General features: G+C 39.2%; 1 protein-coding gene across 6 annotated transcripts in view; it reads left to right on the forward strand.

Moving 5' to 3' along the window:
• Positions 1 to 226: 226 nt before the first annotated feature.
• Positions 227 to 16,099, forward strand: part of TPX2 (TPX2 microtubule nucleation factor) — a 54,748-nt gene continuing 38,875 nt past the window's right edge. For 2 of the 6 annotated variants that reach the window (XM_063106663.1, XM_063106702.1), the window contains exons 1-4: positions 238 to 314; positions 3,296 to 3,453; positions 13,142 to 13,316; positions 15,977 to 16,099. In XM_063106663.1, the coding sequence (XP_062962733.1) occupies positions 13,211 to 13,316; positions 15,977 to 16,099 (229 nt within the window). In that variant the 5' untranslated portion in view covers positions 238 to 314; positions 3,296 to 3,453; positions 13,142 to 13,210. Of the gene's footprint in view, positions 315 to 482; positions 597 to 3,295; positions 3,454 to 13,141; positions 13,317 to 15,976 lie in introns of those variants that run through there. The other 4 variants (XM_063106669.1, XM_063106685.1, XM_063106677.1 and 1 more) reach the window with 4 other exon arrangements.

Consider the following 16,099-nt stretch of genomic DNA (forward strand, 5'->3'; position numbering starts at 1 on the left):
TAAATAGTTTGAAGCAGAGTATTCTGGGCTTTGTAGTAATGCACTTGTAAGAGTTGTTCAATAGGCTCCTGTAGGCTCATGAGACTACATTTCCCGAGAGCCTCCCGGGCCGGTTGTACACTTGTCCCGCCTACTGGCTTCCGGCGTCCCTGCGATCTCTGGGGCCAATCGGGAGGCTGGGATTGTTTGTTTCCGGCGCTCTGATTGGTGTATTTACTAAGGTACCTGGGTTCAAATTTTCAACGGTACTGAAATGAATCCCGCGGCTGGTTAGCTGCTGCTTGGTTGTCAGAGCCGAGGTGAGGCGAGCCGAGGTGAGCCATGGGAAGAAAATGGGGAACAGCTGGAGTGCAGGGCTCCCTTTTCCCTGATTTTCGAACGTCTAGAGGTCGCCTCCCAGCCGCTAGCGCTGTTCGCGCCTCTAGGCCCGGCCTGTGAGGCGGTCGGTAGTGGTGCTGGGACGCCGCCTAGGCGAGGCAGAGTGGGAGCGGGGGCTTCGGGCCCACCTTTCTCTTCGTGACAGGATTTTACCGTGAAGTCTGTCCGGGAAATAGGGGGAAAACGGAGTTGCGGGAGGCTGTCGGCTAATAACAACGGTATTGTCGTAACCGTGCTAACACATAATTAGCACTGTCGGCTAAGCATTCTGCGTACGCTTTTTCTTTTACTTTCCTTTCTTCTTGGGGGGGGGGGTCGGGGTGGGGGGCTGACCGGTACGGGGTCTTGTAATTTTCGCACTAAGCCAGTGAAGGAGGTGTTATTCTTAGCTGCACTTTACAGAGGAAGAAACTGAGGCCCAGAACCTAGATAAATTGCGAGAAATGGGTGAAATTGTAGCCCGTTCTCAGGAAGTGTGGCGTTTGGTGGAGGAAAACAGACGTGGTCACAACTATATTTCAAAACTATTATGTAAGATAGCACGGTAAATTAGGTGGTGTGAGAACATACTACAAGGAGAGTTTAAGTCCTTTTGGAGTTGTCTTCTATTTGGGATTTGAGATTCATTCTCTGTTACCTGTATTTCCCCAGCCCTCCCTCTTTGTATCGAATCACTAGGTATTATTGCCTTTCTAATATCCTTAGAACAGTTACAGATTGGAGGGGGAAGGAAAACGGTGAACCAGGTTATAATATTGTAGGATTGGTTTACCCCCTATTTTCTTGATATATGGTTTCTTTTTCTCACATATAATTTTCTTTCTACTACTTCATGAGTAAGAACTCCCCCAAATCAGTACCGTCTTTTTTTTTTTTTTTTTTTTTAAAGATGACCGGTAAGGGGATCTCAACCCTTGGCTTGGTGTTGTCAACACCACGCTCTGCTAGTGAGCCAACCGGCCATCCCTATATAGGATCCGGACCCGTGGCCTTGGTGTTATCAGCACCGCACTCTCCCGAGTGAGCCACGGGCCGGCCCCAAATCAGTACTGTTAAGGCTAGAAGAGGATTTTTGACTCGCGGATTTTGCTGTAAGTTCGTTCCTTGGTGTACTCCCTGGTTCAGCCTTACCTTGTTTTGACATCCTATGTCCTTTCTTTGAATTTCTCTCACTTATCAGATGTCAAAAATGGGACTATTTGCTACTGTAATAAGGATATTCTTGTGATGTGCCTTGAGTGTATCACACCACCTATCAAGCCACCCCCAAATCATACTCGAATACCCGTGGTTGGTTTGGATGTGACAGTTCAGTGTTAAGTTGTCATTCTTGGATCAAAATTTTTGTGGCTGCCAGCTAACTTAGCCAGTTAGACCTTTGAGGGTGTAGTGCATGCACAGATTGGTGTTAGATACTGTGGGTATACACATGTGTGAGGTACTCAAGGGTTTTCTGGTGTGTTTGGAGACAAAAAGATTGATTCAGATCGACAAGTGACAACCAGAACAAGACATGACAGCATCTGATTGCTCTGTGTTTTTTTTGTTGTAAGTGTCCTGGTGATTTAGAGGTGAGGGAGATCAATGATGCTTAAAACAGGCAAAAGTGGCTTTGTGAAGCAGGTGGGATATAAACTGGCTCTTGATGAGCAGTTTGATTAAACTAGGGACTAGAACAGTGCTGGTGCATAGGAATTACCCACTAAAAATCTGATTAATTGGGTAGGCAGGAGGGCACTATCTAAATAGACTACAGAATTGCAGGTATGAAAAACATGATCTTATTCACCTAGGTTGGTAAATTTGTTCAAACTTTCAAATTATTTAAATAAAATAGGGTGTTTTTGTAGTCAGCCTTTTGCTTAAATCTGTGTTCCAACCTCAATAAAATTAATTTATCCTACACAGTTGCAATTAAGCTTGTCCAGGAGAAAGGATTTTGTGGGAAAGTCCTTCATTTCTTGTGTAGGTACCAAGAGAGGTTCAGAGTTCTTTTTTTTTTTTTCCCTTAACTTTTTATTTTACCTCTTTGGCAGCTGGCTGGTACAGGGATTGAACCCTGGACTTTGGTGTTATCAACACCCTGCTCTAACCAACTGAGCTAACTGGCCAGCCCCCAAGGTTCTATATTTTTCCTTCAGCCTTTCCTGGGACTCTTCCCTAATTCTTTTTGAATTGCAGGGTTAGAAAGGAATAGGAAAGATTTAAATGTCCTTTGATAAACTTAATTTTCTTTGCCATGGGTAAAGTTAGGAAACAGGAATATTGAACAGCCCAAGTGATTATGTGACTAGATCTGTATTTGAGACAGCAACAAGAGATCAGCAGCCCAAGGTATTTTGTGAAAAAAGGATAGATAACTGAGGAAGGATTCTGTTTTTGTTTGTTTTTCTAGGGAAACTTTGTAAAGGGGAAAGATTAAAGATTAGTGAGAAAGGTGTAAAATTGTATCAAGTCTCCATACTGGCTAGCCACCAAAAAAAAGAAAAAAAAAGAAAATTGTATTTAGGAGGTTACTTTAGAAATTAAAAAAACATGCTATTTGTACTTTTCTTTTAAGTAAGAGAAAGTAGTAAAAGTTTGTTCATATTTTAAGTGAGCTTACCGTTTGTCCTGATGTTTGAATAAGGGAGAAGTGCACACTACCATAACTTGGTTTCAGTGTTCGTAAATTGCAGGCTTTGGAGAGGTTGTTTTAAAGTGAGAGTATGTAATATCAAAGACACCAGGAGACAGCAAATGTACAATAAAAAATTTAGGAATACTTTCACACTGATGCGACAACAATCTGTTAAGAAGTTTGGAATGTTGGGGATCCATGCTATTTAGCTTTCAGAAGCACCCTTTGGTTTTGAGGGTGGGTATCATTGGTCTTTTATGGCTTCTTCCTATTTTCTATTCACCTTTTTTACTACAGGGACCTTGAACCTGTCTCATCACCTTTCTGCTTCTTCCTGGTTCTTGAGAAGAAGTATCTGCCTGATATCAATATTTCAGAAAAGAGATGCAAGAGTATATTTACAATTTTGAGTCAAGCCTATAGGCAAGTGGACTGACAGACTGATTAAACCACAGGTAAACCTGGGTCCACAGTGAGTCACATGAAAAAGGGGTGGGGGGGGCCGGCCCGTGGCTCACTCGGGAGAGTGCGGTGCTGATAACACCAGGGCCATGGGTTTGGATCCCATATAGGGATGGCTGGTTTGCTCACTGGGTGAGCATGGTGCTGACAACACCAAGTCAAGGGTTAAGATCCCCTTACCAGTCATCTTTTAAAAAAAAAAAAAAAAAAAAAGGGGGGTGGGGGGCTGGCTGGTTAGAGCGCAGTGTTATAATACCAAGGTCAGGGGTTGAGATCCTGTACTGGCCAGCCCCCCCCAAAAAAAAGGGGGGAGTATAGGGGAACATTCATATGTCAGCTTCATAAGTGTTTAAATAACTTAATGTATTTTTTTTTTTTTTTTTTTTTTTTTTTAAAAGATGACCGGTAAGGGGATCTTAACCCTTGACTTGGTGTTGTCAGCACCACACTCAGCCAGTGAGCGAACCGGCCATCTGTATATGGGATCCAAACCCGGGGCCTTGGTGTTATCAACACCGCACTCTACCGAGTGAGCCACGGGCCGGCCCAACTTTAATGTATTTTTATAAAGTAACATATTTTGGAAGGAAATTTATTTATTTATTTATTTATTTAGGCAGCTGGCCAGTATGGGGATCCAAAAGGAAATTTATTTAATACAGAAAAGCAAATAATAATAATAATAATAATAATAATCAGTCATTATCCCACCTCTCAGATAAATTATGGGTAACATTTTGACAGATTTCTCTATAGTTTTTTTTTCTCTGCCTATAACGTTTAAGAAATCATATACTAAAAATGAGAAGAGATAGAAAATATTTGCTTGAGGTTTCTGGACAGTGATGAATTAGAACATGTGTCCATTTGTCCTTGCTGACTTCTGAATGTTTGGACAGTGAGGGATTGTCATTGGATTTTAAATTGACCCAATTCTGGAAGCTTCATAGATCTGTTTCTGTAAACAGATCTGATTTCAACATAAAAGTTAGCAACATAAATGTGGAAACACAAGGTCCATTAAACTTTTTTCAGACTTAGTTTGTGACTTTGATTAACAGTTAAAATTGCATGCTGGATTATGTTGCCATTTACTGACTCCCGCTAATCCCTTATGTACAAGAAAAAAAAGTAGGTGTTTTCTCCCTGAGTAAGATGAAAATAACTCCACTCTATTTTACTTGCAGTAATGTAACAGGATCTCTTATCCCTTGTGAAAGTAGGAGACGGTGTTCCTGGGGAAATGGCACTGCCTGGGATGGGACCATCTTAACTAACTATACTTCTAACGAAGTCTTGACTTACTCTGTTTATTCTATTGCATTACCAATTGTTTAATTCATGATTTTCTCTCTAATAGAAATAGACAAGGCACATCTCACAAGCTGGATAGTGAAGTGCTTGCAAGCATCTATCACACCAATGTCTTTGTTTTGTTTAGGAGCTGCTAGTCCACTATTTCAGCCCTGCTTAGAATGCACCCTCTTGCAGCTTTTCCCCCACCCCCACTGAACCTGCACCTTTTGATTTATAGAGCTTGTCAAGGCTAGTTATTTTTGGTTTGAGAATGAAGAGAGACAGGAGGCAATGGGAGGTTAATTTCAGATGAATGTGGAAACAGGTTACATTGCTGCTTCTGCAATCTTCCTCATGTGTACTTGACCCCACTGGTATCCCCTTTCCAGGGTTTATCTATTCTTTCAGAAAAAGTCAACATTCATTCTTATCCTGTAGAACTCGGCAAGACTGTATCTGTTAGGTTTCACTTCCAACAGGAAGCCTTCTCTGGCCCTCCTTCACTCTATTCTTCTCTCCACTTCCAGAGTGTCCTCTGTTTATGCCCTATAACAGCAAGGATCACCCTCTATCATAATTATTTGTCTATATTCACCTTTCAACTGCAAGTTCCTTAGGGAAAGGGGTTGTTTTAGGTCTTTGTTTTATGGAAACAAAAATGGGCTATATGATATGGTGGATGGTATTTAATAGGCAGTTTTGAAAGGAACCTAAGTAGCTCATAGTATATGGGATAGGCTTTTTCCTCAGATTTTTTGCAGGATTATTGGTCATTAATAGCTATTTCTCCATCCAGAATGTTTCTAGTTCTGTAGGAGTCTGAAGATGTGGTGGATTCAGATAATTTTGAAATGTGAAGCTGATTCTCTTGCTTGGCAGCTTGGTGTGTTTGGGGGAATGTGATTGACGCATGTGCTTTTTTTTATTTCCCCTTTCAGTGAGACCTGTTGACAGAAATTTAATCTTGATTAAGGGGTGCAGGAAGGCATCCAGTTCCCACCGTGCCTGAGGCTCTCATTTAAACAGTTGCCTTTGGCTCTGGCCTGTTCCATTTCCCATTAGTCCCTGTGGACTTTAATTTTTGAAGGTTTTAGATCCTGGTACGAGGGTACTTCAAAAAGTTCCTAGAAAAATAGAAGCAAAAGATAATATGAATCCTTCCATGAATTTTTTTTTTTTTTTTTTTTTTTTAAAGATGACTGGTAAGGGGATCTTAACCCTTGACTTGGTGTTGTCAGCACCACCCTCACCCAGTGAGCTAACCGGCCATCCCTATATAGGGATCTGAACCCATGGCCTTGGTGTTATCAGCACCATACTCTCCTGAGTGAGCCATGGGCCGGACTCTTCCATGAATTTTTTGAAGACCCCTCATATTTATTATTTCTTGGAGAGGCAGTGTGGTGGAACTGGTATGACCCAATAGTTACTTTGGTTTTCTTCATGTACTTGTGCTGTCAGCCTTCACTGAAGAGAATCAGACTTCTCAATGGATACGTATTTGTGTATTTGTTCCCATTTTTCAGGGAGGTGGGTATAGTCTCCTGAGCTGACCAAAAGATAGCTCAAAAGAAGCTTCTTTAAAAAGAGGTCATAAGGCCGGCCCGTGGCTCACTCGGTAGAGTGCGGTGCTGATAACACCAAGGCCACGGGTTTGGATCCTATATAGGGATGGCCGGTTTGCTCACTGGCTGAGCGTGGTGCTGACAACACCAAGCCAAGGGTTGAGATCCCCTTACCGGTCATCTTTTTTTAAAAAAAATAAATAAATAAAAAGAGGTCATATTAGAAAAATAATATTTTGGTTTTGAAATTTTACCTAAATAAAGATTAGGTGTACTTAGGTTTGTGCCCCTCACCTTTTACCCCCTACTAATCAAGTGCAGTCCTAGACCTCAGAGGACAGCCCTTCTTCTTCTTCTTCTTTTTTTTAAAAAAATTTTTATTGAATCAAAATTGATTATACAAATTTTGGGTGTTCAACATTGAGATGTGTTGATCAAATCAGTATTACTAGTATATATATTGTTGCAAATCATAATTATTATTTATGCCCCTTATCCACTCCTTCCCCATACCCCTTTCCTTCCCCCCTCTAATCACCCTAGATTTCTTCTCACCCTCTGAAAGAATAATGGTTACTCTGTTGATTTGCTGCCCAAATAATCTGTCCAATGCTGAGAGGTATGATCAGGTCCCCCAATACTATCATAGAGCAGGTGTCTCTTCCATCACTCTGAAATGGGCTCTGTAGAGGGAGACATCCTCCTCCTTTCTTTACCTCTGCTGGTGACTCTCCTTGTGTTAATGCACTCCAGTGCCTGGCAGACCATCTGCATGGTTGTTGTGGTGTCTAGCTGCCTTGGCGGCAGCCATGGTCATTGTGGTGGCTCTGGTGGGCCACCCACATGGAGGAGATGTTTTTGGCATGCTCCTTGGTGCTGGTAGTGTGCCTGGTTATGGAGAGTGTCCGATCCCCAGCTCCATATCCCAGGTCCCTGAGTGGGTCTCGAGGCACTGGCATGGTGTGCCTGGTTGTGGGAGGGGGGTCCGGTCCCCTTCTCCATGCCTCGGGTCCCCGGGTGGGCCCCAAGGCACTGGGAGGACAGCCCTTCTGATGTTTGAAAACCCTCTTCATAGTTTCTTTTATTCTAGAATATCAGCCGAGAGGTTCTCACTAACCTACATCTTTCTTTTATTTATCTATTACTTATTTTTTATTTTATTTTTTTTACTTTTTGGTTTGTTTTGCTTTGTCTTTGTTTTTGGCGGCTGGCCAGTACAAGGATCGAACCCTGGACCTTGGTGTTATCAGCACCATGCTCTAACCAAGTGAGTTAATTGGCCAGCCCAAATCTCCGTCTTATATAAAGCAAAAACTTTATATGCAAAAGTACACATTTGGAAAAAGAAGAATTAAGGGATGATGTTTTACTTTATGGGAAGATTCAACTCAGAGCTTTCCCAATATATTTAGGATAGGATTTGTAATTTACCAAAATTTTCTTTATGAGTAGCTTGTCAGGGGTGCTTAGTTTTTGTATAGAGCAGAATTTATTTGCATTTGTCTAACAGGCTAGTATGATTTGGTTACCTATCTCCTTTTTGAAGGAATGTTTGTAGAACAACCCTGTGCATTAGAGTAAAAAAAAGACCCCAGATTTTGGAATCCTACAGACCTGGTCTTTTCAAAGACTACCACCTATTAAATGGTGATCTTGGAGTAGCTTAACTTATCTGAGCCTATTTATTTATAGATATCTACCTTCTATATTTTTAATGCAGTTTAAATGAGATGATTTATGTGTAGTGTCTGGTAAGGTGTTTGACCTGCAGTAGATAGTATTTAGAAGTTATTATTTATAAATGGTTTTGTCTCTTGCATTTGTTATTTATCTACTTAAGTATCCATTTTTAAATAAATATGGGAGGCAGTAGATAAGAACACAACCTTTAGTGCCTTTCTAGATTCAAATCCTGCCTCTATTACTTCTTAACTATGTGACCATGAACAAATAGTCTCTCTGTGCCTCAGTTTCTTCATCTGTAAAATGAAGATAATAACAGTACTTACTTTATAGGATTATTGTGAGGATTTAGTGAGTTAATACATGTAAAATACTGCCAACAGTGTCTGGCAAGTCATAGCTACTCAGTAATTAATAGCTCTTATTTTAAAATTTTTTCATGTTTATATACCTTTTTATTAAGTTGATGCTGAGGAATCATTTTTATTTCTATATAGAAATATTAGAAAGAGAATATGTAACATTTGGTTAAGTTAGTAGCCAATTTATAGACCATGTAAATGGGAAGGAAGCAATATATCCAAAGATAGAGATTTGACAATTATAGCTGGATTATCAAGAATATTTAATAAAAATTCCAGAAAGCCCAGTACAAGCACAGATTTATGGGGAGATAAATACTGCTTAACTAGCTTTTTGAACTGAAAAGATGCATTTAAATAATAATAAAACATATTCAAAGAGTATAAAAGTTCATATAGGAAGTCTTCCCCTAACCCAGACCTCCCAGTTCCCTTCACAGACCAACTACTGTTAACATTTGTGTCTCCTTCCGCAAATCCACAAATAATCTATGAATATATATATGAACATTTACCTAACATTGAAATTACTTGGCTGGCTGGTTACTCAGTTGGTTAGAGCATGGTGCTGATAACATCAGGTCCAGGGTTCAATCCCTGTACTGGCCAGCAAAAATAAATAAATAAATAAATAAAATTACTTAATATTTTATTATATAGTTGTGCCTTAATTTATTCAACCAATCTCCTATTGGTGGGATTTGAGTTTTCAGTATTTTTGGCTTTTATGAACAATGCTATAGTGAACTTTCTTACACTTACACATGCATTAGTACATGTCTGTAAGATAAATTTGTGCATTTGGCAAGATCTATCAAAAGGAAAAATGCAAATTGCCCTACAAAGAGGTAGGCAGTGTAGTTTCATAATTAAAAGAAAAAAAAAAGAGTGTGAGGGGTTAAATTTGAACACTTTCTAGGTGGTTTTCAGCAGCATGCTTGGTGGAATCATGGTTTTTAGAAGGCTAAATGGGTTACTGCACATTACATTCTTGCCTCTTTCCTCCCCCAGCTTTAGTTGTATTCATTACATTCCTGCCTGGAAAGTATTCACAGTGACCTGGGTTAGGCATTAAGATCATGGGAATCCAATATTTTCCCATGTCTTCCAGCATGTTTGTTCACAAGAACAGGAAAACTTGCTCCTTGCACCAAGGGAATTTTAGTCAGTCACTAAGGAATCTTTCACTAAGGGTCCTTTGGATAGAAATGTGGTCAAGGAGAGGAAAGATATCAGTAGGTCAAATGGCAATTATAATACCAAAGTGTATTTTATAACACTTGAAATACCTTCTCATTTGTTTATGGGAAGTAGGTAGTCAGAAAAGTAGAGTGACTTGCTCATTGTTATATACATGTAGTAAATGCCAGAGAGAGGGCTAGAATTCTGGCCTTCTGTGCTAGTTGGGATTGTTTTTGTCTATAAGCTACAGAAAATGTGACTGTAATGGCTTATACAAAGAGTATTATTTTTCTTATAGGAAGTCTGAAGGTAGATGGTTGCTGATATTTGATCATCAATGATTAGTAGCTCAGTGATGTCAGGGCTTATGTCAGTTATTCTCTTGGCCATCCACTCATATACACAAGATGGCTGTTATAGCTCTAGCCATTACATCTGCCTTCAGGGTAAAAAGAAAGGTGAAGGTGGGCTGGCTGGTTCGCTCAGTTGGTTATAGCACTGCCTTGTAACACCATGGTCAAGATCCCCATTCTGGCCAGCTGCTGAAAAACAAACAATTTTTTTTTTTTTTTTGTCTTTTTCGTGACCAGTACTCAGCCAGTGAGTGCACTGGCCATCCCTATATAGGATCCGAACCCGTGGCCTTGGTGTTATCAGCACCGCACTCTACCAAGTGAGCCACGGGCCGGCCTTCCTATGTCAATTTTAAGTTCCTTTGTGTCTGGGACTGGATCTTCTAGTTTTTGTGTGAGGACATAGTCTTATCCTTGAATATTAGTGAGGAAGGGACTCAGATATCATCAAGCCCACATCTTATGGCACCTAGGCAGCACACAATGTAAGTGAACCATTAACAAAAAGCTTATTGAGTTAAATTGAATAATGAAAGTAGAAATGAGAGTGAAAAATTTAGAAAAGGGATAATAAATAGCCCTCTATTCAGGGCAAAAGGCTATGGAGAGTGGATCTTCCTGGAAATAAATACAGTACTATTTCTATGCAAATAGAGACTTAAACTATTTTAACATGCTTCTCTAATTCACCAGGTGAGAGGGTGTAGGATGTGGAAAGAGCATTGTACTGAAGTCAGGAGCCTCAGTTCTGGATCTAGTTCTGTCTTCACATAACTGTGATATTGGGCAAGTCATTTAATCTCTCCGATCTTCAGCCTCCTCTTCTAGAATGAGGATAACAGTTGGTGTTTTACAGGGTTGTTAATGAGCTTTAGAAAGAATATGTATTTAGTTCTTCACAGTGCCTGGCATGTAATGAGCACCTCTGGTAACTTTTTTTTTTTTAACCATGATAATTAGTATTATTCTCATGTGATCTTGGAGAACCCCTTTTTGCTTTAATTAATCCTTATCTACAAACCACAAAAGTTAGGTGTTATCTAAGATTCTTCCCAATTTTGAGATGTTATGTTTCTGCACTAAGCACTTCATTCATTTCAAGCAGCATTATAATGGTATTTGTGGAATTCTGGCTGCAGTGAGTTCATAGGAGAGACCATGGGACGATGAAGTTCTCTGGTGTGTGGATCGATGTCACTGTATAAACCAAATATTTGTTATAACAAATGTTTCTGAGACACTGTGTAAGCCTAGAAGAACTTTCTGCATTACCCCAGTCCACTGAGAGAAGCTAATGAAATTCTGGCCAAACGAATGAGTTAGCAATGTAGGTTGGGTGTGACTAACCTCATGATATATCTCAGAGTATAGCTATAGTGATATTTTAAAGAAAATAAGCACTGAAGGCTACTAGTGCTCAGGGTTTGTGAGGTTTTGGGGAACTGGCACACTCCTCTGGTAATGTAAGTGGTTATTGTTCTTCGGAGGAACATTTTCACAGTATGTATCAAGGGCCTTTTACACAGCAATTCCAACTCTTAGGCTTTATCTTAAGGGAAGAATTATGGGTGTGTACAGAAACACAGCTATAAGAATGTTCTTCTAGCAGTATCTTTAAAGTGAAAATATTGGAAAAAGGCCAAAAATAGGCGATCAGTAATTATGGTACTGCCATTAATTGATGATATATCTACATTTATTGACATAGAAAAATGCTCACAATATGTGAAGCAGATTCAGAATGTCAATGATCATTTATTAAAAATAAAATAATAGTTTGTATATATATGTAGGATAAGAAGTCTGGAATAGTGTGGCATTACTGGTTTTTAGCAAAAGCTTTTTTATTTTATTTTTTAATGAGCATGTATTTTATAATAAAATAAGGGTTTAAATAAACGTATTAATTTAATAAATGTTTATGTAAGTGATTACTGGTATCTACTTCCTTTCAAAGATACAGAATATATATATATATATATATATATATATATATATATATATATATATATATATATATATATATATATATTTTTTTTTTTTTTTTTTTTAAGATGACCGGTAAGGGGATCTTAACCCTTGGCTTGGTGTTGTTAGCACCACGCTCAGCCAGTGAGCTAACCGGCCATCCCTATATAGGATCCGAACCTGTGGCCTTGGTGTTATCAGCACTGCACTCCCGAGTGAGCCACAGGCCGGCCCAAGATACAGAATATTTTAAGTACATGTTGTTCCTTGGATAAAGAGAAATGGCTTATTGGGTTTCATAGGCAAATTATTTGTCACTGAGTGTGGACTTTAGGCTATTTTTCAGACTACTTTTAGCTATTTTATTAACTAGATAGGGCTGGAGTGGGGGCTGACTTTAACCCTGCATGGGTTTCCACAGGGTAGAATCCAAAATTAATACATTGGAATAGGGGTGGGCCCATATTTTTGACTTGTTCCTTTTACTTATTCTGCATGTTGTCCTTTCTATGTGTATTTCAAAGTCATTTTCTTCATGTCCAGGAATAGTACTTTTTGAAAATATTTCTAAGGAAAGAAAACTTGTACTTGGCAAAATCGTATTGAACTCTTGCTATGTGTAAGGTACTGGGCAACTTGATTTATGGATGAGGTATACACAAGTGAGTAAAATCTAGCTTTGTCTTTAGGAACTTAGAGTCTACAGGGAGAGACATTTGCATAATTAACTAATATAAAATTAGATGTAATATAAAATTTTATAGTGAAGATATAAACAAAGTACTGTGGCTTTGTAGAGGCAACAATTACGTATGGTAGGTGGAAATTGGGAGTTTGTGGAGATATGAATTGGACTTTGAATGATGAGTAAGATTTTGGTTGGTAGGTATAACAGTTTTATGCTGTGTTTTAGGAACTGGGTTATTCAGGGCAGAGAGAGAGAGAGAGAGAGTAAATTTGGTGGGGGAGGCTAGAAATGAGAAAATGGTAGATTGAGGGGAAATAATAAAATAATGAATGAAATATACTTAGCACAATACCTACCGTATTGTAGGTACTCATCAAACTTTGCCTGTTTCTAATTCCAAACATATTTCAAGGAGTGTCTTCAAATTACCAAAAAAAGAAAAAAACCTAACTTTTAGGTTGATTTAACAAAGTAGGGCATATTGTCTAGGTGATTTTCAAAAATGTAGTGGCAAGATAATAATAAATGCTAAGGAATCAGTACCCTAATGTGCCACCAAGTTTCTGAACTGTTTCTTTCCTCAGAAGGTGACCTGTTGAGAAAAGTGATAAAAGTATTGGGAAGAACTTGCTCTTCTGGATAAGAGGGTGACAATGTCACGAGTTAAAACTTCTTATTCCTATGATGCCCCCACGGACTTCATCAATTTTACATCTTTGGATGATGAGGAAGATACTCAAAACATAGACTCATGGTTTGGTAAGTGTCAGCTTTCTCTGGCTATTGTAAAGTTTAGTTGCTTGCTTTGTGCTGAGGACTTTTCAAAAATAGAAAGGGTTGTAAGAAAATATCTAAAATGTAAACTTCTAGGGCTGTCTCGTGGCTCACTTGGGAGAGTGCAGTGCTGATAACACCAAGGCTGCGGGTTTGGATCCTATATAGGGATGGCCGGTTAGCTCACTGGCTGAGCGTGGTACTGACAACACCAAGCTAAGGGTTAAGATCCCCTAACCGGTCATCTTTTAAAAAAATAAATAAATAAAATAAAATAAAATATAAGCTTCTAGGGCCGGCCCGTGGCTCATTTGAGAGAGTGTGGTGCTGATAACACCAAGGCCATGGGTTCGGATCCCTATATAGGGATGGCTGGTTGGCTCACTTGCGAGAGCTTGGTGTTGACAATACCAAGTCAAGGGTTAAGATCCCCTTACCTGTCATCTCTTAAAAAAAAAAATAATAATAATAAAATAAAATATAAACTTCTTTTTGTACCTTTGTCATCCATGATATGATAGAAATCATTGAAATGTCTGATATTTTAGGAATGGACTATAAGTACAAATCAATGTTATTTTGCAGTTCAGAATGACAAATATTTAGGCATTAGGGACATATGGGAAAATCCAGATGAAACAATGTATAGTGAAACTCCAGGACTCGAACATGTTTGTAGTGATGACAGCCACATAAAAACTTGCTGTATGGGCCGGCCCGTGGCTCACTCGGGAGAGTGTGGTGCTGATAACACCAAGGCCCCGGGTTCGGATCCCATATAGGGATGGCCGGTTTGCTCACTGGCTGAGCGTGGTGCTGACAACAGCAAGTCAAGGGTTAAGATCCCCTTACCAGTCATCTTTAAAAAAAAAAAAAAAAAAAAAAACTTGCTGTATTATCATTGGAAATAGAGTATAAAATCACAATTAAGATATTGACATTGATAAAATCCACCCGTCTTGCCTAGATTTCCCCAGTTTTACTTGTACTCATTTTGTGTGTGTATATGTGTATTTTCCTTGCAATTTTATTACCTGTGTAGGTTGGTATCTCTACCACCACAGTTAAGATATTGAACAGTTCTAACATCACAGGATCCCTTGTTGTTGCCTTTTTTTTGGATACACTCACTTCCCTCCTGCCACCCTTCCCCCCAGTTCTTTTTTTTTTGGCAGCTTTTCAGTACAGGGATCCAAACCCTTGACCTTGGTGTTATCAGCACTCCCAATTCATTTTTATTTATTATTTATTTATTTATTTATTTGCTGACTGGCCAGTATGGGGATCTGATCCCTTGACCTTGGCATTACAACACTGCACTCTCACCAACTGAGCTAACTGGCCAGCACCCCCAGTTCATTTATAAATGGAGGAATTATTCTACTAAAAGAACCCAGTCTACAAACAGATAGAATTGCCTGATGTTGGATCATGTGACATGGCACAAATCCTGAAACCAGGCCAATAATAAATGAGGATGTGGTTATGTTTTTACATTACTTTGGAATAATATATGAGACCAGTGAGTGATATGTCAGGCTAGTTGTTAATGGAACCTCTTCATTTTATTTTTCTCATGTCTCCATCCTCCTTATTAAGAGAAATCAACATCAATATGTGATAGGGGACAGAAATGAGTCTATGACAGCTGCATTTATCATTTATAAAGCTGTCTCCAAATATGATGGCTTAGGCCATTCTCTTGGAAAATGACTTTAATGGTATCTGGTAGGGATCCTGAGAGGAGGGGTATATTGGAATGGTTTGAGAGGAAGGGTAGATAAGAGGGCCATCTGTCCTGTAGGGGTCTTCCCCATGCCCTTGCTTCACTGGAACCTGGAGGAAATGGCTGGGCTGTCTGAGGATTTCTTTTTCCATGTTTTTCTTTAAAACAAAAAAATAGGAATATTAGCATAACAATACTATTAAGTACAGTTTGGAGGAAAAAATTAATCCCACTATTTTTCAAAACTGCCTTAGTTCTAAAATATAGCTTTTAAATGTTCCTCCACATAATCACATCTTTTTACACAGTTGCAATCAGAGTGTACTTGCATAGAGTAGTTATTGCTGGGACTCACTACATTCCTGAAGCTCTATCAATAGACTGTTGGTAGAATAGACCTTTCACAGCTTTCTGCGACTTTCGGGCACAGCCGAACCTAAGGTAAAATTCCTTGAGAACCTAGCTCTGCTCCACTCTCACACGCCTCTGCTCCACTCTCACACGCCTCACACTCCCCTATCACCAGGAGGTTTTATAAAACTGTAAAATGTCCCTTGTGAGCTCTACAGATCCTGGTGGCTACAGTTTTCTTTAAGAGGAACATGATGTATTTAAGTGGTAGATAAAGCGAGTTCATAGTTGTATGTCCCTAAATGTTTATTAAGCAAAGATAAGGAACTGTACACAATGCAGAATCTGTACTTTTCCTTTTCTATAATACATTGTTCAATGTTGCCAGGTTTTTAGTGATAGCTTTTATAGCCTCTCTCTCATGTGTAATGTGTACTCATTTCCTTTTGATTGCTAGAATTTTGTAGTTGCCAAATGAGTTGGGAGTCTACTGGTAGGGGGCTTTAGTCCCCATTTTAAAGGGATTTTAAAATGCTGATTGGATGATGATGATCTTACTGTTTCACAGAGGAGAAGGCCAATTTGGAAAATAAGTTTCCTGGGAAGAATGGGACAGGAGGGCTTTTTCAGGGCAAAACTCCTTTGAGAAAAGCTGATCTTCAGCAAGCTATTGTTACACCTTTGAGACCAG

Source organism: Cynocephalus volans, chromosome 1 (assembly GCF_027409185.1).
Source record: "Cynocephalus volans isolate mCynVol1 chromosome 1, mCynVol1.pri, whole genome shotgun sequence".
Taxonomy (NCBI): domain Eukaryota; kingdom Metazoa; phylum Chordata; class Mammalia; order Dermoptera; family Cynocephalidae; genus Cynocephalus; species Cynocephalus volans.